We start from the raw sequence: 24,064 nt of genomic DNA on the forward strand, positions 1-24,064 counted from the left end.
TTGAGAGATTTTCACAAGTGAAACATTCATAAACATGGTTCTTGATAAAGGAAATTTTCAAGTTTGCATGGTAGACAGCACAGTTTCAAAAGGCTAAAAATAAGTCTCAATGGCTAGGCAACATTTATCCTAGTGTCTTTACATAAAGTAGTGATTATACCATATATACTCTCATTTAAGTTCTCCTGCGGATAAGTCAGGGTTTGATTTTAGCGTATACTTTCTGGTATTTTATAATGTTGGTTGTATACGTTGAATGCGAAAAACTCACGCTATTGGTCCAAGAGATGATTATATGCTAATGCCCGCCTGAGAGAGTAACCACGGACCACACTGCCTTTTTTTCTATATATTGTGCATACGTGACCACACAGTAATACCCAAACCATCCCGAAGTGATGTTTGCACTGTTTTGTGTTTTTTGCATCTCACACTCTCATACACCTTTATCATTAGAGCATCCCTTATCTACGATGGAGAATTCGATCAGAAGAAAATATGAAGCTGCTTTTAAATTAAAAGTCGTTAAAGTGGTAACTGCGCTGCTGCAACAAAAGTCGATGTGTCTGAGGGAACTGGTGCGAGATTGGAGGAAGCAAGAAGATGTAAAAAAAAAATTTAAGTGTCGTATTTCTGAATAGGCGTATAAGTTGGGGTCTGATTTTATGATCGATTTTTTAGGTTTCAAGACTGGACTTATACGCAGTATAAAGTATGTAAAATGTTATCCATTTCTAGACTGTTATATGAACAAACTATGAAATAGAAACTATCCAACATGTTAATTTAAAATGAACGTAAAAAAGGGCATCATTTGGTGCTTACTAATCACCAGACTACATATAGGGTGCATTGTGTAGATGCATGTTGACTCATGAAGATGTCAAATGTGCAGTCCCTTAGAGTTCACTACTACACTGCCACTGCATTTACGTAATATCATGGCCCCTCCTTACAATATACCCAAAGAAAAGGTATTCCTGCAATTCCCACCACATTCCTTCCCACCCACACCTTCAACAATATAACTTATAATGCAAAGCAAACAACAGTGGTCTGACCTTCTACTTATTATAACAAGTTAGAAAAAGTAATTTAAAAATTTGTATGTTTTTGTAGGCATGGCTTTAATGAATATGTTTTGATTAAATTTTCCATGTATGTTTTTTTGTGTGTATGTTTTTTTGCTAATTCAATTAAACATATTCCTTTCCGTTATAATTATTTGTTACTACTATTATTTATTTATCAGTGCCTCCTCTCTAAGCGGTAACCCCACCCATGCCCTAAAAAGCTGGAAATCAATGCTATCCTCTAATGAAAAAAATTTGGGGAAACACTGACACATTTAACTCTTAAAATCAACATTGTTTAAACTATTCATCTTTTTTCAACCCAATGTTATTGGTGTAATTATGGATCTCCTCTTATTGGCTAACCTCTTGACTTTCAGCATGATGTTCAGAAGGTCTAATATACCTGACTGTGCTTTCACTCTCTCTAGAGAAGACAAAACCACTCCCTCCCAAGAGCTTACTCTACCTACAAGTATTAGTATAAATTCACAGATATTACTGTTATAGTCTGACAAATCAAAAGTTTGTTGGGGGTGAAGGGGGTAACTAGTAATAGGTTAGAGAGACAGAAAAGGAGAAAGGTACCTGGCCAATCATGTAAGCCCCGAAAGTTTCTTCCAACAGTAATGACATTGAAATCACATAAAATAAATGAGAACCCAGATGGATCCACATCATTTTATGTTCGATTTGTCCCAGATTCTTTAATAACAAAAAAATGACTTATTCCATAAGGATTTACCTCCTGTACTATGACATATTTAAATAATTATTCTGTTTGTATAATATAATCCATTTGTCTGTAAAGTAATTCAAGTCTTTCACTTGAATTCAGGTTAAATGCATCTCTCTCAGTTCTACAGTTACAGTCAAAGAGACAATAACAAAAGCTGTCTTTTTAAGATAAAGGAATATAAAAGCAATAAAAGCTATTAAAAAGAACCAATCAAATATGTGTATAAGATTTTTTTTTTGAAAAACTCACTACACCTTAATTAAATCACAGTAAAAACACTAATAATTACAACATACCTCGTATATGTATCTGATATATGTTAGAAAATACATGCATGACCTTCACAATATCCAGTCCCGCAAGTCAAGAAATCTACCAAGTGATTTTAAATAACTAGAATGTTACAGCAACCTGCCATTACTGAGGAAGAGAAAATAGGCAGCAAAGAGTAATATCTGTAAGGTACTTAACAAATCTAGTGCTGTGTTTGGCACAGGCGTGACATCCCACATATTCCTGGGAACACTTTTCTACCATGAACAATGGCAGTGGCGATGCTTCACTGTATCTAGGTCCAGACATTTTATAATGATGGAAGCCAAAGTGGATAATGCAAAGTAAAGTGAAATCCTAAAGGAAAATAAAATGTAGTCTACAAGAAATGAGGATTTTGAAAAAAGATCTATTTCAAAATAGTACAGTGATATAAAACAACCAGCCAACGCAGAAAAATCAACGATGCCAATGTTTCAAGAGGCAAGAAACTAGTCCATTCATCTGTATGTTTAGAAATTTTTTGTGAAATATATACCTAGAAACCTCCTTTTGGACACCACTGCTCAAGGGCAGTATCTGCAAATTTAATATTGTATAAGGTAGTCCTACAATTATATTTTATTTAACATCTGACACTTCTGAATAAACACGTAATAATGAATTAATGGTACCTTTTAACTAATTAATATTTTAATGGCTGCACTTGTAACCCAGATTACTTTGACATTAGATTATTTGTAATGCAGGTAATTTTTTTTTTTTTTGCTTATACATGAAGCAGTTCATTGGGCCTTACTAAAGTAAAGTTTAAAAATACTCCCCCTCAAAAAAACAAAAAGCACTGTTGAGTAAACTGATTTAATTTTTAAAAGAATTAAAATGTACCATAGAAATAAAAAGCTACAACATTTAAACATTTACAGGATCACAGTTTAGCTTTCTTCCAGTCATAGATAAATGAGACTTTATTTGCTGAAGAAACTGAATATATCTTTTAATGATTTCAAAATTCTGGTAAAACAAAGTCTATTTATAAAAGTGGCTTGTTATATATATGCTACAAGCAGCACAGACTTACCCATCATTCTAGAAAAACAACATGAAACCATTTTCAAAAAAGAGATGATTTATTAGAAGTGAAAGCGGGTTTTGGCACTTTGAGAACAGGAAAACAATATAAATAAAATGTGCTATTATTATTAGAATTATGTCTAGTCTCATGATGTCTGTTGCTCTATAATGATACAGTGTTCCAATACCATGGTTTGATACCAGGCTTTTCAGACTTTTTTTTTTGCAGTAGGACTGATTCAAAATAAAAGGACAAATAAGAAAAAATAACAAAGCAAATCTTCTCGAGGGGTAAAGTCAGGCTACCAAAAAAGTAATCTGTTCGTCTGCATCTTTCGATTGTTACACAACCATCATAGCTTTGCAAGTGGCTCAGAAACACATATTTATGTTGTGTATATGAATTCTAATCAAATGTGTTTTTACTGTCAATTTTATAACCTGTTAATCCAGTTTAGGACCACAGAGCCCCCGGACTATCTCAACAGCACAGGGCACAAAGTGAGAACCAGCATAATATTACACCAATTACGGTAAATCTGAGTGTATATATTTATTCTGTGTTTGGGAAGAGGACTCTGGATCTATGAGACAGCATCACTAAACTCTGCATACCATGCTGCAACCAGCATTGTTTCTTTTTAAACCAAAATCAACTATCTGCAGAGAAACCATAAAAAGCAACATATACTTTTTACTACCTCTAACATCCTGGAGGGTCTAAAAAACAAATTATACTGACACTATGAAATTCATCCAGCTGTCCACAGCACACTTGCACATTATCTTTTTCATATGTTTGATTTCTGCAAATTTTAAAGCAGTAAACAGCTGGTGGTGTAGTGGAGTAGGCTGCACCCTAACAAAGAGTATATTGGGGACAATCACGGAATGCTAAAAACCATGACATTATCTCTTTAATGCTGCAAGAATAATAATAGTCTACAGGTTAGGAATGAGCCTTTTATACAAAACTCAGAAGGTAAAAGTCCAAATCATTAATTAATTAGCCGACAATTCTTGTTTGAAATAACACTATGTTACGAATCACACTCACAACCATTTCACTTTTATTGGGCAACACAGAGTCAGTTCAGTCAAGTTAGTGTAAATATTTAACCAGTAAAAACTACCAATACAAAGTTGAACTACATACTGCTTGAGATCAAAAAACACAGAACCTCCTAAAAAGGAAAACATGCAAATGGTGCTGGTAATTGCAAAAAATCTTTGGACTTCAAAAGCTTACGAGTGGCTTGAATAAATTTGCAGATGAGAATGTACTTTACATGGTACAGCCATTTTGACAGAAAGTTACATTTTAAAGACTGAGAAAGGAAAACAATGAATATACAAACAGAGTTATGGTCACCACATTAAAACATTATTTTGGGTTGTGTGCAGGAAATCTAGGGTAGTAAAAAATGATAAGGGCACAAGCAAACATTACTGCAAGTTTTGCACACCTACTTGAGTTTACAAAATTATTTACCCACATTTTCTTGCACTACAAGATTCCCTCTATGAATGTTTCCAATTACTTAATTGCATGTCCTTAGTCAATAAAAAAACTCTTCTTCACTCAAGCTTAAGGCATTTAAGTCATATTTTCAGGACAGAAAACTATTTGGGGATCAATTTATAGACAAGATAGATGTCACCACTTTATCAACATTGCACTAACAGCATAAGAATGACAATGAGGAGCTTTATTAGCCAAAAACCTGTAATCAGAGGTAAAAATCTGTAGCTTAGTATTAATCAAATGAAGCAAATAAACCCTGATGAAAAAGGGTTTTCAATTTTAAATAAAGGGTACTAAGCAAAATGACATTTGAGTCTTTTTCTGTCGTGATGTCCCTCTTTTTCAATAGTTTGGAAATATGAGTTAAAGTTAGGAGAACACAAAATGATACCAAGACAGCAACACACATTAGTTTACTTATGGACATGATATGTTTATATTCTATAGTGCTGTAAAAGAGTATTTGCCTCCTTTGTAATACCCTCTGTTTTTGTCATATTTTATAGAATGAATGGCCTTAGCCAAAATGCAATACTAAAGAAAGAGAACCTCAGTGAACAAACAACAGTTTTTTAATTATTACTTTTTATTGCAAAAAACAAAGTTATCCAACACTCCTATGTCCCTTGTGAAAAATTAATTTCCACCATACTTTCAATACTTGGTTGTGGCAGCTTCAGCAGCAATAATCAGAACTAAACGCTTCCTAGAATTTGATATGAATCCTTCACGTTGCTGGAATTTTAGCCCAATCTTATTTGTAGATCTGCTTTATTTAAGACATACTAAGAGGTTAATGATAACATGGCATCTCTATTTGGTTCAAGTCAAGACTTTGACAAGTCCATTCCAATTTTTTCATTTTTGTTTCTTGTGAGCCATTCAGTTATAGACATGTTGTGTTGTCTTCTGTAAAATCTAATTAAACTTCACCTTCAGATGATGAACAGTTAAGAATATTCTGGTAAAGTGCAGAATTCATGGTTCCTTCAATAATAATATATATTCCAGGTCTTAAGACAGCAAATCATTCCCACATCATCACACTATGACCCCCATGTTTTCTGTAAGTATGATGCTCTTACTCTAGAATACTGCATTAGCTTTCTAATAAACAAATTGGGACCTGTGTATTCCAAAGACTTTGCTCATCTGTTTTTGCTCATCTGTCTATATAACATTACTCCAAAAAGGATTGGGATCATACATGTGCTTCTATGCAAATGTGAGATGAGCATTGATGTTATTCTTGGATTTGCTGAGGTTTCTACCTTGCTACACTTCCATGTATCCCATTTTTACTCATTCTCTTTCTGGGATCCTCTGTGACATCTTGAATAAGTCACTGCTGTACCTTTAGGGTAATTTTGGTAGTCCAGGCTTTCCAGGGAAGAGTGACCACTGTTCCAAATGTCTTCCATTTGAAGATAATTGTTCTCACTGTGGTGTGGTGGAGTTCCAGAGCCTTAGAATTGGTTTTGTAACCATTTCCTGACTGGCAAGTTTCAGCAGCTTTTTTCATCATCTCTTCTGGAATTTGCTTTTATTGAAGCATAGTATTCTACTAGAGACTCTGGGGTGACAACTTACCTCTCCTGGTAAGGGGCAGTATATGTTGAAGTTTAGTTGCAACAGGGCTGGCTGCAATCAGGTTGGACTGTGTTTGGTCGGCTGAGTCTAATTATCAATTAACTTTGGTCAGCTATTTGAGTGAGCAACTAATGAAGCAACTACCTATTCACAGAAGCAATACCGGTATTGAATAACCTGATTACTTAAAACAATAAGTAGCCATTTAGAAATGAAATGTTTACTGTAGTTCACTTTATCTCATATTACATTTTGTCTAAATATTTGAAGCCATTCACTGTAAATACTTAATTTGCTCTTATTATGTAAATAATTGTATATTATCTGTTTTTAAACTGTTATTATACACTTCTTCCTCACTAGCTCAAAGTAAAAGTTATTATCCTAGCGCTTTATAGTACATTCACTTATACAAATCACACACACTAAATGTTATAAATTACACTACTACAGTACACAGACTTTATACAAGTATCTCCCATAATCCTCGGAAACAACTGCAACCTTACAGAACAGCCATCTGACATCTCTTTCTGAAACTTCATTTATATATCGAATTTTTGAGGTTTCGCCAGTTTAATGTTTCATATAAGAGTCAAGTTTCAGTATGTTATACATTCACATATTTTATCTATGATGTTTTTATATAAGATGCTGTTCTGTTTTATTCATATTTTCAGATTTACATGGCCTCACAGCCAAAATAAATAAATAAAAGCGTAAATTATTCTGGAGTTTATTTGTTAATTGTGTAAAATTCAATTGTGAAAAGTGTGTACATATTTTTCTAATTGCTGTTCTTATACAGACAAACATTTTAACTCTGTATCTGTGAGAATAATAATATCTAACTCCAAACCCTTTTTCAGAATTTACACTATGCCTAGTTTGACTGTTAAATCAGTGGGAATTTGCTTTTTCAATTAACAAAATATGATCTGTACAGTATAAATTCTTTGTTGAGCAATTTAAAAAGCAACTTAAATGAAAATATTTTTAAAATATGCTTAGTTATACCTGACTAAATTATAATTTATTTAAAATTTAGGAATACTGTACTAGCTATGAAATTTTATAAAATGTGAATCTAACTGTATTCACATTTTGGTTTGAACTAAATTATTTTCAATTAAATGTGATGTATCTTGGCTAAGAAAAGTATTTGTCTTTCAAAAATAAAATGGATATTTTTATAAGTTATAAAAATCTCCAAGGCTCTGGGGACACAACAAAATAAAATGAGCAGTGAAAGCAGTTTCATCTATCCAGTCTATGAGCCATCATTAAACAAAAGCACTTCAATAGAACCGCAGCATGGGAAGATGTCTTTGGTGTTTTAAAAACAAACGTGATTGTTCTATAGTTTCCTCACACTATCTTTTATCTTAATCCCCTATTGTTGTTCCAGAAGCAATGAGAGGCAAATGATTCCTCAGATAGCTCTTCTCACAAAGACCATCAGAGTCAAACATTTGTAAGAGGCTGAAAGTCTTGGCCGCAGTGGCATGCTGTCACATTTATTTAGAAAATCTACAATTCATTTAATTACGTCTCATAGCAGTGAAATGACATAACAGTATCTGGAGTTTAAAAATTTTCTCTTACAGCTAAGTTCACATCAGGAAACCAACAATAGTGAAATTATTTTAAACGCCTGAATTGCAGGGTATACTGAATGTGTAATAAGCTATATTGTTTTATTATGTCAGAAATAAAAGAAAGAACAAAAAGCAAAAAACTTAAAAAGACTACTTAACACTACAATTGGCGGAATCCCAAGTACAATTCTATAAACTTTTGCTTTCTCTTTATCTTTGGTTAATTATTTTTAGAATGGCAAAAGGTAGATTCATTTGCTGTGAGTCAGGCAGTGAAAAAGTGGGTAGATTTTAGTGCATAATCTCTATGTTTAAATCGCAACTTCTTGCTCCCAAAACCCAACCATGGGCTAACAACCACTGTAATAAAATTAATTAAAAATAATAATAATAATGCTTGATTAACACATACACTTGTATATACTGTAAATGCTGGCTTGCATCAATGTTATTATATGAAGATATATACATTAATATTACCAGGCATAAAGCTATGTATAGAAAAGAATCAACCCCTTCAAAATATTCCCATTTTTTTGCTTAAATGAAAACACACACAAAAAATATTTCTTCCCAGCTTTACTTACTTAATGCAACCTATAACATCCAGGTGAAAGATATCACAGCTACTGTTCAGAAAAATTATAAAAAAAATCAAAAACATGTCATACTGAGATTAATAAAGGATCACCTCCCAATGTCAATATTTTGTTGAACCACCTTTTGCTTTAATGACAGCCTTGAGTCTGTTGGGATACTGCTCTATCAGCTTTGCACATCTGCATTGAGTAATATTTGTCCACTCTTCTTTACAGAACTGTTCAAGTTCGGTCAAATTGGATGGTGAGCATTGGTGGACTGCTATCTTCAAATCTTTCCAAAGATTTGCAATAGGATTTAGGTCTGGGCTCTCACTGGGCCACATGAGGACATTCACTTTTTTCTCCTTCAGCCACTGTGTGGTCAATTTTGCTGTGTGCTTCGGGTCTTTGTCGTGTTGAAAGGTAAACATTCTGCCCATCTTCAACTTTCTGGCAGAGGGTAGCAGGTTTTCCTCAAGAATTTGATGGTATTTTGCCCCATCCATTTTCCATTCTACTTTACTGTAGGTAAGGTGTGTTGTGGATGGTGAGCTGCATTGGATTTCCGCCAGGTGTACCATTTGGTATTGAGGCCAAATAATTCGATTTTGGTCCCTTCTGACCATAAGACCTTTTTCCACTTGGCAACAGAATCTTCAAGGTGCATTCTGACAAAGCTCAAATGAGCCTTAATGTGGCCTTTCTTGAGAAATGGCTTTTTCCTTGTGACCCTCCCGAACAAGCCACAACTGTGGAGTGCTTGTGAAATTGTTGTCACATGTACACAATGACCACTCTTTGCCATAACATCCTGCAACTCTTTCAAAGGGGCCATTGGCCTCTTGGTAGCCTCTCTTACCAGTTTCCTCCTTGCTCTTCCATCCAGTTTGGAGGGACGGCCGAATCCAGGGAGGTTCCTAGTAGTATCAAACACTTGCCACTTCTTTATTATGGACTTTGTGATTTTTTTGTATCCATCTCCTGCCTTATGTCTGTCCACAACTCTATCCCTGAGATCTTTTAAAAGTGGCTTGCCACCCATAGTCAGTTGTTTGCTGTCAGTTGCACTACCAAGCAAGGGAATACTCCAGGAAAAGCTGTTTTTATGGTTCACTAATCACACTGATTACAATCGATTACAGGTGGAAGCCAGTAACCATGGTCTGCAATGGAAATGGGGGTGATCCTTTATTAATCTCTTTATTAATCTTGTTTTTTATTTTTTTTAATTCTTCTGAACTGTAGCTTGATATCTTTCACTTGGATGTTATAGATTGCATTGAGTAAGTAAAGCTGGAAAAAATATTGGTTTGTGTGTGTTCACTTAAGGCTGTAAAGCAAAAAAATGGGAATATTTCTTCTCTATACCCACTGTGTGTATATACAGTACATACATATACATACATATATATGTTATATATATATATATATTATATATATACACACACACACAAACACACACACACACACATACACATGATATTTGTCCAGTCTATTTTTTTTGACAGAGTGATCAATGTCTGCATGTAAATCTGCATCTGAAATGAGGTCCAGGGCCAAAATTAAATTGCAGGAGAGATTTCAATTAGTAAAAAAAGTGCAGAGTTCAGCACCTAGAAGTAAGGCGGTGCAATATCCTGATCCAAATTCATTAACTAAACGATGTGGTGAGAATGAAAAACAATCACTTTATAAGAAAAAAAAAAACTATATAACAGGAAATGCAAACATTATATTTGACATTTAAACACTCAATGTGTAAAGATCACACATAACCAACTGATGTCAAGAGGCACATTTTCTTTGAAGATATTGGTTTGTTTTGATTCACAATTAACATCTGTCAAAAAGTACTATATTATTACCTTAATGACTAGAGTTGAATTTGTAATGCTATTCTGTTAAAAGTATCAATAATTGTGAAAAAGACAAATTTTTGGAAATTTCAAATTTACCAGACACATATGGTTGTGTTGTTACACAAACTAGACATTTAATACATAAATGATCATTCTTTTTATTTTTTACATTACTCATATTTTAGTACACTCATACGAAGGGAAAATGAGTGTTCTTGACTGATATACTGTATAAACAAACCTCTATCAGCAAAAACACCAACACATTTAAAATATATAAATAAGCTTAGATGATTCGTTTAGTGTGAAGGGTGGCTTGGTGTCAATGACAGTTTAATTTTTAAGAACATTATTCGTATAATGATTATGATAATAGTGAACTATAATATCTTCAAAGCTTATTTAATTACAAAATAAACAGAAATAGTCTACTTACTGAGAAAGCTGTTCTACTACTCCTGAAACCTCCACTAGTTGCCACTGTTCTCCGATACTCGGAATACTGTGAAATTCAGCACTGCAGTCAGTGTCTCAGTAAAACTAATTACATTCTTTATACATAGCCGACAGTGATAATTAATTATTGTAACAGATGTATGTCGAAAAACAAGAAAATCTGAAATGCATGAAAGACCTATGCTAAAGATGCATGCTAATGTAACCTTAATCGCTAATACCGTGGTCATTTAGTGAAAATAAAGCATTTTTTGCTGCTCGGACTGTATAAGCTCTGATGCAGCAGAGCATTCAAACTCACCTGAAAAATACTATTGTTTCCCACAGATAAATTCCAAGTGCGTTTAAACGGTACATATTTGCTTCTGAAGAAAACGGTGATCTGATCTGTTGACGAATTAGTCGAATCTCTAGCTTTATGTTGCACTCCCAAGGTGAGCAAATCTCCTTTTTTAAAGGGTGTGTACAGAATACACCGTTCAAAATTGTCGATGTTTCCTAAACAGATCAGCGCGATGGTAAAGTCCCGTAAACCGTTTAGGACACTGAGCGTTTATTCGCATAATCGTTCATCAAACCGCTGATTTCTGGACTGTAGATACAAAATACTTGGTTACGTTAAACAGTCTTGTATCCACATTCAGCTTGCTTTATAAATCTCCTTTTACTATAGGAAATTCGCGGTTTTAAATCCTTTGTTCTACACGCAGAGGCTCGAAGACAATTTTCCCCCAGAATGTACCTGAACTTACAGTTGTAGTGGCTTTCAGTGTCAATTTCAGCAGGAGCGACAACTGCCACTGTAAATTGTACCGTTATACCTCTGGAAAATCCACAGCCCAAACACGTTTACTTAGTAGTGTATCTTCCCATTAAATATACATTATACACATTTATCCCAAAGAGATGATTACATCGACCAGATCACAAGCAGTAACGGGCACCTTGCTGTATTTGGTTAGTATACTGCAGGTTGTCTTATTCTGAAGACGGTAATTTCCCCAGAGTAGATTGTTACTGCTGCATTCTGAGTGTCCCATTGTCTTGGCGAGTTAGGGAGGCGCAGACCTTTTGAAATTTCCAGTCTTTCTGATATTTAATACATTAAATCAGATTTTTGTGAGGAGCTGATCAAGCGTGTTTCTGCCATGGTCAACATACTCCGAATGAAAAGAAGCCAGACCTTCTGAATTTCTTGCTGCAGTCATTTACTAAACTCAAAAAACACTTCACCTTTAAACCGACGCCCACTGACACCGTCAATTGGTCTGTTCTCGTCAAAGGCAAATTAGAGCTTGTCTGATAGGTAATGCTTTCTGCCACTCATCAGTGTTTTTATTCTTAATCATGATGTTAAAGACGCCGTGTTGAATATTATTAGAGTATTTCAAAAACCTGACAACCGATTTTTGACTATTGGCTTTGAACTAAGTTTAATTTTTAGACAAAATCAAGTGAAACGTGTTTTAGATTGTTCATTTTATTTTCCATAGACTATAAGGTAAGATTAAAAGACAACAATAGTATCGCCAACAGTTTTTATTTTATTGCAGTTTTCATCATCATTATTATTATTATTATTATTATTATTATTATTATTATTATTATTATTATTATTATTATTATTATTATATTACAACTCCTACCATTAATTTTGTAATTGTTGTTGCTTTCGTTGTCTTATTATTATTATAATTATTAGTTTTCGCAGTTGCTAACATTATCATCTTGCCGTAGTGCTAACGATGACAGAACATATTGTTCGCAGCTTCTAATCTTAAGAAAAGAACCTTGTGTTTACCACAGGTGAAGGGACCATATGGTCATTGCAGGCACAACTTCTGAAAGGCAATGTTGATTTATAAGGTCTCTGCGCGGAGCTACATTACACTTTTCACTGCACTTCAGCGTACCAAACTGCCTTTTCAAAACGCGATCAATCAAAAGCGATCAAGAATATAAAGAGTAAGGTGCAGCTCGTCGACACGTTTACTACATAAAACAGCGAAGCACAGATACAGACAAGGGTACAAAAAGGATGCGCAGACTGAGGCTTAAAAGGCAGCTCATTTTATAAACACAACAAGAAAGTTCGGGTTTAATGGCGTATTGTACACGCATTAAAAAAAAGTCAAATTTCCTCAGCAGGAAATACATTTGAGAAAAGTTTCAAAAAGAGTCGCGTCTCTTTATGAAGTGGGATTACTTCAATGAGCTGTGTCATTATATTGCTTTTGTAAAGTTACAGTTTGAGTGATGGAAGAAACGGGATGATTAATTCCAGTCCAGAGGGCTCCAGTTGGAAATAATATGGCGGGACTGCAGTGTGGTTCGATTTTAATTTTATTCTTAATTTTAATTTAGATTCTGAACTCGGCTTGCAAGATTCTGTTTTTTTTTTTACATGTATGTGCCTCTGTGCGCCATAGTGTAAACAAATAATAGAGACAAGAGCAAGGCTGGATTTGTTTTTATTTTATATTTTAAAAAGAGCAGGCTCGTAACTGCATTTTACAGCCCAGTGCCAGAGAGAGTACTGAAAGACAATTGCAGTAATAAATCAGTGTCACATGTAAGCACACCTCTCCCTATGTTGATGTTTTATCCATCCACTTGATATCAAATCTTTACAAAATAAACCCCGAGGTTGTTTAATCAGGAACGCTTAAGGTATTATGTTTTAGCGGGTATGTTTCCTTATTGAATTCCTGATGCAGTTCTTTGGTGATTCTGGTCTGTGCAGTTTGTGTATCATTTTTATGTAATAATTCCTCATTCTTGATTCTTAAAGAAATAATTAAAAATATCCTGAATAAAAATACTTTATTGATGATGATATGATAGATTAATTATATATGTCTTATGTGTGTGTTATTTTCCTGCATGTTATTAATGATTATTTGTTTTTCATTTTAGTTTGCTTTTGTTTGTTTGTAACTATTTCTTTGACATAATCTAAAGCACTTTGAGCTACATCCTGTATATAAAAATGTGCTGTAGAAATAAATGTTGTAAAGCAATTCTTTTGCTATTGCTACTGCTGTTAAAAATTCAGAATATTTTAGGCTTATGCCCCCTGTATAATAAAGGTTTTTTTAAGGTTTAGGTTCACGTTAATTTACTTGTATATTTAAGTAAAACTTACTGGAATTAGTGGACAACTAGTGTAGTTACTTGATTTCAGTCATGATTTATATTTACTCAGTATTACCGTATAAAAGCTGTGGAATATATTATTATGGGCCTCAGGCTCTTTATTCTGTTAAAACGCGTGCTGACATTGAATCACTGACATATGATTCCTTTAGCTAATTGAAACATACATTGTCTGTGCTCTGTGCACACAAATCTGCCCCGACTCAAGTCTGATGCCATAAAGGGAATTTGTGTGTAGCCTCAACTATCATGAATTTGCATTGTAGACATTTGTATTGCAAACAAAAAAGGCAGAAACAGATTCAATGGTGACAACAAAGAAAAGAAAAGAAGAAAACACACTCACACACAAGCAAAAACAAGATATTGGGATATGGAGAATGAAAACATAACCCATTGCATTTCAGCACTTAATATTACTGGATGCTGAATACATTATATACATTAAGCAACATTTACACTGTATGAAAATCTGAATAAATTTTGACGTTACACAGCTCTCCTAGTTCCAAATCTTAATGTTTTCTTCATTTATGCAATATTCTTTCAAACTGTGGGAAGCCTAGTGACAAAGTAGTTTATGCTGTTGAGTTATAGATCTAGTTCTCTGAGTTTCTCACGTTCAGTCATAGCCTGTGTGGAGTTTGCATTTAAATTTTCTTTTGGATACTCCAGCCTTCCTCCCATATCCCCAAAATTCTGTGTGTTAGGTAAACTGGTGATTCCAAAGTGGTCTTGTACGTGTGTGTGTGTGAGTGTGTGCATGTGTGCCCTTTGCTGTGGACTACCCAGGGCTGGTCCCTGATGTGTATGCAGTGTTACCAGGACAGGACTCAGCCCTCTATAGCCCTGAATTTGATTACATGGATTTAAGAAAAATAATGTCATTGCTTTTGTAATTTCCAATTAATCACCATATAACTAATATTTGATATATGAAAACAAATGTAATAAATTATGTAATATTTTAAGTAAAACAAATACAATTGACCACTTGTAATGTATTTTTTGTTCTAGAACAGAAGGCTTAATTGCAGATATCTGTAAGTAATTAGTGCATATACTAATTTACATCTTATTAACTGTTTTTTATTTACATTTGATTTTAACTTATTAATGTATTAATTACTGTAATTTAGATAATACTTTTTCTCAGAGTGTTCTGCTGACTGGGAAGTATGTTTTGAGGAAATATTAAAAACAAAACAGATCTTTCTTTCATGCAACATTTTTCTACCATCTTGTTAAATAATCTTTTTTACAATTAATCTGTACTATAAAAGAGCACAGACTAGGTGAATGTACCAGTAAAATGATGTTGGATGTCTATGCACATCATTTTATAAAATATTTTTTATATTTAACCTTACGTAGTATTGACTAATTAATGTGAAATGTGTACTTTTATACCCAAGCCAGAGTTCAGGCTCTCTGCGACTTCAGATAGACTAGATATTCATCAGCACAACAAAGCTGGATGACTGTGGGCTTTATATTGTCACAACTAATGAGGCTCACTAGTATGGTGGATGAATTACGACTCAGTCTCAAACCACAAAATATGTTTACATTTATACTGGGCTGTGAAAGCAATTAATGGTGTTTCAATGTTCTGTATCATTTCCATTGAAGGGAGAAAGATACATTGATTTTACATTTATAAAAGTGACATGTATGTACCTACCAGTGCGAAAGTCTGAGCAGCTATGGCAATGAAGATGGACCAGGAGTAGATATGCAATTCTTTAAACCAAAGCAAAGTTCTTATATGTGAATTTCAATGGACTGTTGCCAGACCCAGAAAGCTAGCCATAGTTGTTGTGAAAGTAGAACTCACTAAATTTTCAAAGCCTAAACATACAACATTACTTGCAAATTCTCTTTTGATTCGCCACAATCTCGAGAGATCTGGAGTGCTGGATTATAAAGTGTCAAGACAGGCGATGTCACGCAATGCGACTTCCTGGACTGCACCCCCTAAAAACTGGAAGGTGCGCCCAGATGATTGGCCAATCAAAAAAACTATCATTTTTATTTGGACTCCTAGCCTAATTAAGTGAGTGGTTATTTCCCAATTTCTGTGTTTTGGGTCAATGTGTAAATTACAAAACTAAGTTTGGTAATTTTTTTTATTAAAATGTATTAAGCAGTATCTGTATATGGGATAATGTAATTTCTTTTTTCAACTGTTTAACAAAATTTTCATCTTGATTTTCATTCTTCATTTCTAGGTGTTCTGGGTATACGATCCATTTTTTACTAAAAAGTATGTTATTGGGTCTGTTACTGAAGTAGCTTCAGTCTTTCATCATTTAATGTTGTTTGTGCGGATGTCTGTTCTGCTTTTTTTAATTGGCATTATTAGGATACAATGAAGGGAATAAACAACATAGAAAATGGGGAAAATAATAGGAAAAAAACACAAGACAGTTAATTATTTAAAGCTAAAGCAGAAAACAGAAATAATTCTAAATGTCTTATAAATGTAAAAGTTATGCTGCTGTGCTTCTCTGAATGCAGAATAAGAAAAGAGAAAAAAAGACCAGCAAATTAATTTAGATCAGTTATTATCAATTATTTTAACTAAATGTGAATCTGGTTGGAAACCTGCATGGGGACCCCAAGACTTAGTTTGGGAATTGCTGCACAAGAGAGATCTAAAAATGCACTATGCCAGTGGCTCATGTCTTCTAACCCGGGGGGCTGCTGCGGCTACAAATTTCAACTTTCAGAAGGTATTCTGTTTTAAATAAAATTGTTTTATGTCCCAATTTCTATTTTTGTTTTGTAGTATTCATGAAATTCCTAATAGTGCTTGTTCTAGTTTTTAAAAAAGTTAAAAAGAACTATAGTGTTTTAGTGAATGAGTTGTCCTTATTCTTCTTGATAGTTTTCTTGATTGCTTTTGTGTTCATTTAGACATGATTTAGTTATTCAAGCCATTGGTGTCTTTGGACAAAGTAAAGAAGTATACTCCTCTTCATCATTAGTAGTGTTTGAAGGTCTCACTATACATTTCTTGAAAGGTAGTCATTCACATGCAGTGATATTGTTCTGTCTATAGAATGAAAGCAAGAAGAAGGCCAACTAATTAAGGAGAGGGGTACAATTAAAGTTAATGACTTACTGATTATGAAACTGGTTTGAACAAAGACTTGTAGCCACAGTAGTCAAGACTAAAACCCAGTACTTTAATATTCTATAATTAGATTAATTTTTTTTTCTAGAAATGTTATAAATGCACAGTGTCATAAACATCAAGGTAGCATCAAAAGCAATACACTGCCCTGCTTTGGATGGGCAACAGTCCTTAACAGGACACATAACACACCCAATCTACATTCATTCATGCAATGCTAACATGGAGTTATCAATCAAAACCTTCCAGATATGGAATAAAAAAAGCAGGGAGGGAAAAAGTGTAAAGCCTGTACAGCTGGCCTTCATCCTGGGATCTGAACTCAGATTCCTGGAGCTGTACAAGTACAAAACATTTTACACAGTTTTACTCTATACAGTTTTATTTTAAGATATATTTAGAAGAAGGATCAGAGACTTGCTCTTCATGTCAGAACAAGGAAATTTAATGTGGTGGTATGCAATGGTGAAAAATACCCAATTACAACACAGTAAATTGTACAATGTGTATCAAAATCACACTAACAAATAATGCATTAGTATGCAATTAAAAATCATACTTTACTACACTTCCTTTAGATTTCTAAGTTTCTGTTATACAAAACACTAAATAAGACAAGATAGAACAAAGTCAAAGATAACTGAACCTTCCTTTGGGAAATGAACATTTTTTTCATTGTTTTGTGGAACATCCAGTACTGTAATCTTTTTTGTTTTGTTCCATCATATTTTTGTTGACCACAGATCAACAAATCACAGATCACAGCCGGAGGTACCTGGATTTGATTCCCAGCTTGAACACCATGTAGTTTCTTTTCTCCAAATACTCCAGTTTCCTTCCACATCTCAAAGATGTGGTATTGATATTTATGTGGCCCAATATAACTGAGACACTTTTACATTACAGCATCAAGGACCCGAGTTTGACTCCTGACCCAGTCATTGTCTAGTTGGAAGTTGCACATTTTCGCTGTGCACATTTAGGTTTTCTTACAATTCTCCAGTTTCTTCCAACATCCAAAAGAAATACATTTAATACTGACCAGCTGTCCTCAACTGCCCTTACATGAGTAAACATGGATAATGTGTTTCCTGGGTGTATCCTGACTGGCACTCTATACAGGGTTGGTTTCTGCCTGATATGTTTAAATTTTATTGATATCTGCACCCCTGCTGTGTTTTTCAACCAGTGGTGCACCATGAAGAAATAACAGTGTAGCATACCTTGGTCTGAACCTGACAGGGACAATATCAACAAGTGATAGAGACTTGTCTGAGCAGGACAGAACTACCTGGAGAAGATAAAAATAAAAGCAGCCCCACAATTGCTATGTTGCAGACACAGCACTTCACACTGCTGTATCTGTGAACGCTGATCTCAGAGCTGCTTTTTTACCGGCTTCTCTGGTAGTCCCGTCACTTCACACAGTTGAGCACATGTATGAGATGTAATTTGTTTGTGATTAGTAAAATAGTGTTGTGCCTTGGGATGTTTTTGGTTAAAAGAATTGTGCCACCACAGAAAAAAAGCTTGGGAAACACTGCTTTTTAGACAGAGGGTTTTCCAGGATTATTGAGGTATCCAGTTTAGACTGAACAGATGCATCACATTGTGGAAAATGAAACAAATCATAGTTAGGCTGTGCCAGTTAATTATGTGCTGGTATATATTTATGCACTGATGCCAAAATCCATCAGTCTTAACTAAAACTCTGTATACATGTATCTTGCATCAAGTAATCATTACAGCTATATTATACCTATAAAACATTACTGATGATTTTACAAGCTGCATGTCACCAATTTAAAGATGCTTGCAACTTTCTTTTTTCTTTTCTGCCAATTACATTTTGATTAAGAAGCTTGCAAACGTATGTCAATCAAACTAACAATTTATATTGCGCGAAGAATAAACTTATGTTTGAAATATCTATTGACTTCAAAGCACCCATACCAGTAGTATAAGGTACATTATAAAACAGATGCACCAGAAGCAGTATTTATATTTAAGTTCCATTCTGTACTGTGAAGAGGGGTGATCTTGTAGTGTCCTTGAGCCCATAAAGATGGCGAGGAACCCAAAGTATGCATAAAAATGTTTCTGTTTAACACAACTCTAAATATATAAACAATGGCTTTTAAAACTCATGTAAGAATTGCTGCCACAATAACCCCCCAGAGCAGCCTCTTTAGTTACGTACATCTTCTGAAGGCCTGCCCTGAACACACTACATCAATTTTGCAGGTGTAGGCATTCCTGATAATTTCCTCATGGTTTATTCTTCATAATAGGCAGCAACAGTTCAAATATATTAGATATCTTGCTGACACCTATCCTCCTTTCAGGCAGAGTTCTTTTTATGCTTTTGCTAGTTTATTAGTTCCATGTACACAGAGTAATTACTTCCAGGGAACTCATTTCATATATAGGATCTATTACCCTATGCTGGTGTCCTCTTTTCTGTGCTGGTATGATGTACTGCATTCCTGCCATTACTGATTTACAGTACTCTGCTCAGCCCTGTCCACACTTGCACAGTATACAGTATATTACTTCTGTATAATTTTGTATATTATTATTGGTTTATAAATCTGTAAGATACCCTTTGAGTTTTAAATATATTACTTAATTTTATTACTTTCTTGCTTGTCTTCTGTAAAACAGACTAATGTGTCAGTTGATAAGTGTCTTGTGTTTGTACTAGGATATGCTAGGTCTGGTAATGTACAGCTGAGGGAACCAACAAAGAAAGAAACCTCTCTTTTGCTTCAGTCTCCTAGTTTGATGGATAGCTAGTTATACTGGTTATACTGGTACTTTGGCAAAAGTAATGTGATGCAAAGAGTACACACATTAGTTATTATTCTTATGTGATTTTATCTAAATTAACCTATAAAAAATTTTTGTATATGGCAATAAACCTTAAATCTTGCATTTATCAGTAACCCATGACTTAAAAGAAATGTAGTAACACTGCCACAGTATGGACCAATCATATTATTAATTCTATAGTAAATAATGGAAATAAAAATAAAGTTATTATCTTCATTACTAAGAAGATGACCTGGTCTAAAACAGTCTACAAAAATGTTGTAGTATATGGGAATACATATTGTGAGTGGTTTGTGTCAGCGACCATGACTAAAGAGAAACTTTGTAAAGATGTCACAGTGGGAATTGTGAGGCTTTCATGTAACACAACAAGCCAATGTAATTGGTAGCACTCTGAAGTACTTTCCTATGTTATAGTATGTAATCTACACAGTTACTGTATATGTGGAAAAAGTTTCTTTTCAGGGAAGTGTAAATAAAGCCAAAGTAATGTTAAGTTGGTAAGAGCTGGTGTTCATAATGCGTGAATATATCTTTTGGAATTATGTAAATTGCAGTATCATTTAATAACAAACAAAATTGTTACCGGTGCACGGAATGCACTTGGCCTATATAAAGGCCTGAGATGCCTCAGTATATTGCCAAGGAGTTACATACTGCTTGTGTTGTTGGGTTCATTTCTGGATATCCCTTGTGTGTCCCTTTTTTTGCATTGATTCTCTGATGTTTGCACTTTTTATTTGTTTGTTAAAGGGTTTGTTAAATATTTAGATTGTGTTCATGTTTGGGTTGCCTCTTTAATGCAAAATTTTTAAAAATATTTCTAGCCTATATTTGATTTAATTTCTTGTTTTCTTTTTTAATCTCCTTTTGAAAAAAACTATTTTAAGAAAGTCTATTTTGTTGTTTGGTCCAGTGGAATTATGGTTCCCCTTTTCCTTTAGAGAATTATGGGTTCTTCATTCTGCAGTGGGCTGGCACCCTGCCCGTGGTTTGTTTCCTGCCTTGTGCCCTGTTTTGGCTGGGATTGGCTCCAGCAGACCCCCGTGACCCTGTAGTTAGGATATAGCGGGTTGGATAATTGATGGATGGATGGTTCTTCATTCTAATAGTTACAACAATGGTTTTATCCCTGGCTCAAGAGTGTTTTCATTTAATTTTACCTTTTTGTTGTTTTTCAGATTCTTTTTTGTGTATTTAGTTAGACAGTATGTTTTTATTTCCTAATTATTGGATATTGTGTTGTTTATTAATTTCAGATTACCTTTTGTGCAGAACATAACAGTTGTTACATTTAGGGACCCAAATACAGCAAAGTGAGTGTGAAGCCTCCTAAAATGACCAGAAAGGCAGGGCCTAGCCTGTCCAAGGCGCACATCAAATCCAGCTGTCCTTAAAACTGCTAACTGCAGGCTTCCAGCCTACTAGACTCCAAAAAGAGGAACGTAGATTAAATAACTAGAAAAGTTTCAAAATATAACAAAAGCCCCACCAGAAGAAGGGTAACCATAAACTGTGTTTGAACAAAACAAAGAATCTTTAGAAATTAAGTTTTTATTAGAAAGAATAGAAAAAAGATAAGCAAAATACTGAAAGTGCAAAAATAGGTGAAAAGGAGTTGCCTAAAAGGCAGTCCCACAGCAAACCAATTCCAAATACTAAATCCAGTCAACACAATCCTATAACCATTGCAAAAAGATCATGCAAGCCAGAAAAATCCAAAGTAAATAACAATACTTACAAAACTACTTCACAGAACACAAGCTCAATGATCTCCTTATCTGAGCTACTTAGCTTGGGCCTTAAATAGTTGGAGTGAGGGCTCAGAGTAATGGCAGGGTGGCCCTGCCTCAAAAATAACTCAGAATTACCAAAAATAGTACACAAAACACACTTAAATTCAAACTGATACACCACAACAGTTAGTTTATGTTAGGTTTCTTGTGTACTTTACATTGAATAATAAGGGGGTGGGGCCTCCCTGATGTTGTAGCTGAGGGACCGCCCTCAACCTCTATAATTTGGGCGGTGGAGTTCAGTCCCTTGCTGCTTTTTTTGATTTTGTGATTTGTACATTTTTGTGAGTGTTTTTCTGATTTTCCTGTTATTAGAACATTTGATTGTTTATTGATATTTGTTTATAGGACTATGGATTACTTGTGTTGGTTTGGTTTGCTTTTCTGGCATGCCATTTGTTTTCTCCTCAGTTTTTGCTCCAGTTTTGAATATTTTGTTGCATTAATCTTTAATATACTGTATAAAAGAACTATGTTTTTGTCATTATATTGGGAGTTTGGTAGTTGCCCTTCAGTATTTTGAATATAGTCTTCCCCATTTTTCACTTGGTCTTGTCCAGGCCATAAGCCCATAGTTAGAAGTTTAGAACATTTGAACAATCTAGATGAGAACAGGCCATTCAGCCCAACAAAGCTCACCAGTCCTATCCACTTAATTCTTTCAAAGTAACATCAAGTCTTGTTTTGAAAGTCCCTAAATTCCTATTGTCTACCACACTACTTGGTAACCTATTCCATGTGGCTATGGTTCTCTGTGTAAAGAAAAAAAATCCTAATGTTTGTGTGAAATTTATCCTTAACAAGTTTCCAATTGTGTCCCCATGTTCTCATTGAACTCATTTTAAAGTAACAATCTCAATCCACTGTACTAATTCCCTTCATAATTTTAAACACTTCAATCATGTCTCCTCTTCTTTTGCTTAAACTGAAAAGGCTCCGCTCTTTCAATCTTTCCTCATAATTCATCCCTTGTAGCCTTGGAATGAGCCTAGTCGGTCTTCTCTGGACATTTTCCAGCACCACTTTTTGTAGCCTGGAGACCAAAACTGCACACGGTACTTCAGGTGAGGCCACACCAGTGCATTATAAAGCTTGAACATAACCTCCTTGGACTTATGCTCTATATTGTACTATATAACCTAACATTCTGTTAGCCTTCTTAATGGCTTCTGAACACTGTCTGGTAGTTAATAGTTTCAAGTCTACTACAACTCCTAAATCCTTCTCATAAGATGTACTTTTGATTTTTAGACCTCCCTTTTTTGTATTCAAACCTAACATTTTTATTTCCTCCTTGTAATGAGTTTGCATATACTTACATTAAGTTTCATTTGCAGCAAATCTGCTTAAGCCTGTATGCTGTCCAAGTCCATCTATAATGATGCATGAGTCTAGATTATCTACCAATCCACCTAGCTTGGCATCATCTAAAAACTTAACCAGCTTGTTACTTATATTTGTATCCACATCATTTAATATATATTATAAATACCAGTAGCCACAGCACTGACCCCCGTGGAGCACCTCTCTTAACATCATCCAATTCCGATAAGGTTCCTTGCACCATAACCCTCTACTTCCTGTGCCTAAGCCAGTTTTGCACTCATCTGCATACAGTGCCCTGAACTCCCAATTCTTTTAGTTTGATGCCCAACCTTTCATGTGACACATTATCAAATGTTTTGTGAACAAATACACACAAAATAGGAAAAAATGACCCACAAAGCAGGACCTTCACTGGCCTACCTAGAGTCAGGCATCACACAAGACAACCTAACCCCAAACTCCACAAGCAGGCCTTGTCCTGCACAGGTTCAACATGGATAACTGGAGTTTGAAGTTCAAATAATGTCTTAATTTTCCCAAAATACAAGAAAAAAAAATCTTTAAGGGAAAGGAAAACCATAAAACCTCTGGTTTGAGAGACAAGTCTAGTGAGGTATCGTTATAAATGAAGAATTTATTTCAATTAAGAAAAGAAGCATAAGGGACTGCCCTTAACTCTATTAAGGCTGAGGAAACAAGCAGTTCCTTGCAGGTTCATTGAATGCTCTTGGTGGGTTTTGTGAGTTTTCTTGTAATTATTGTTTATTGTTGATTCTCTGGATTTTCTAATCTGTCTAATCTGATCTGTTTTTGACTTCACTTTCTGAATTTGTGTTTTTGAGACATGTTCAGATTGCCGTTATTGTGTTACGACAACTCCTTCTGGACCTTTTGTGCTCTTTGTAGCTTCTTGTGCTGCAGAGCATTTTTGAAAATAAATCTTTTGTTTTATACAGCTTCTTCATCAGCCCTACAAGCCAAAGATTGAGGGATCCTTGCACTTCTGAGACTTTTTGCTACAGTACTAGGGACTTGATGCTTAGGAAC

General features: G+C 34.6%; 1 protein-coding gene across 1 annotated transcript in view; it reads right to left on the minus strand.

The window, feature by feature from the left end:
* The window catches only part of glra1 (glycine receptor, alpha 1), a 167,245-nt gene extending 155,245 nt beyond the window's left edge, over nucleotides 1-12,000 (minus strand). The window contains exon 1 of the mRNA XM_028812518.2: nucleotides 11,070-12,000. Coding sequence (XP_028668351.1) covers nucleotides 11,070-11,125 — 56 coding nt within the window. The 5' untranslated portion in view covers nucleotides 11,126-12,000. The remainder of the gene's footprint in view (nucleotides 1-11,069) is intronic.
* Between the last annotated feature and the right edge of the window lie 12,064 nt (nucleotides 12,001-24,064).

The sequence above is a fragment of the Erpetoichthys calabaricus genome, chromosome 11 (genome assembly GCF_900747795.2).
Source record: "Erpetoichthys calabaricus chromosome 11, fErpCal1.3, whole genome shotgun sequence".
Taxonomy (NCBI): domain Eukaryota; kingdom Metazoa; phylum Chordata; class Cladistia; order Polypteriformes; family Polypteridae; genus Erpetoichthys; species Erpetoichthys calabaricus.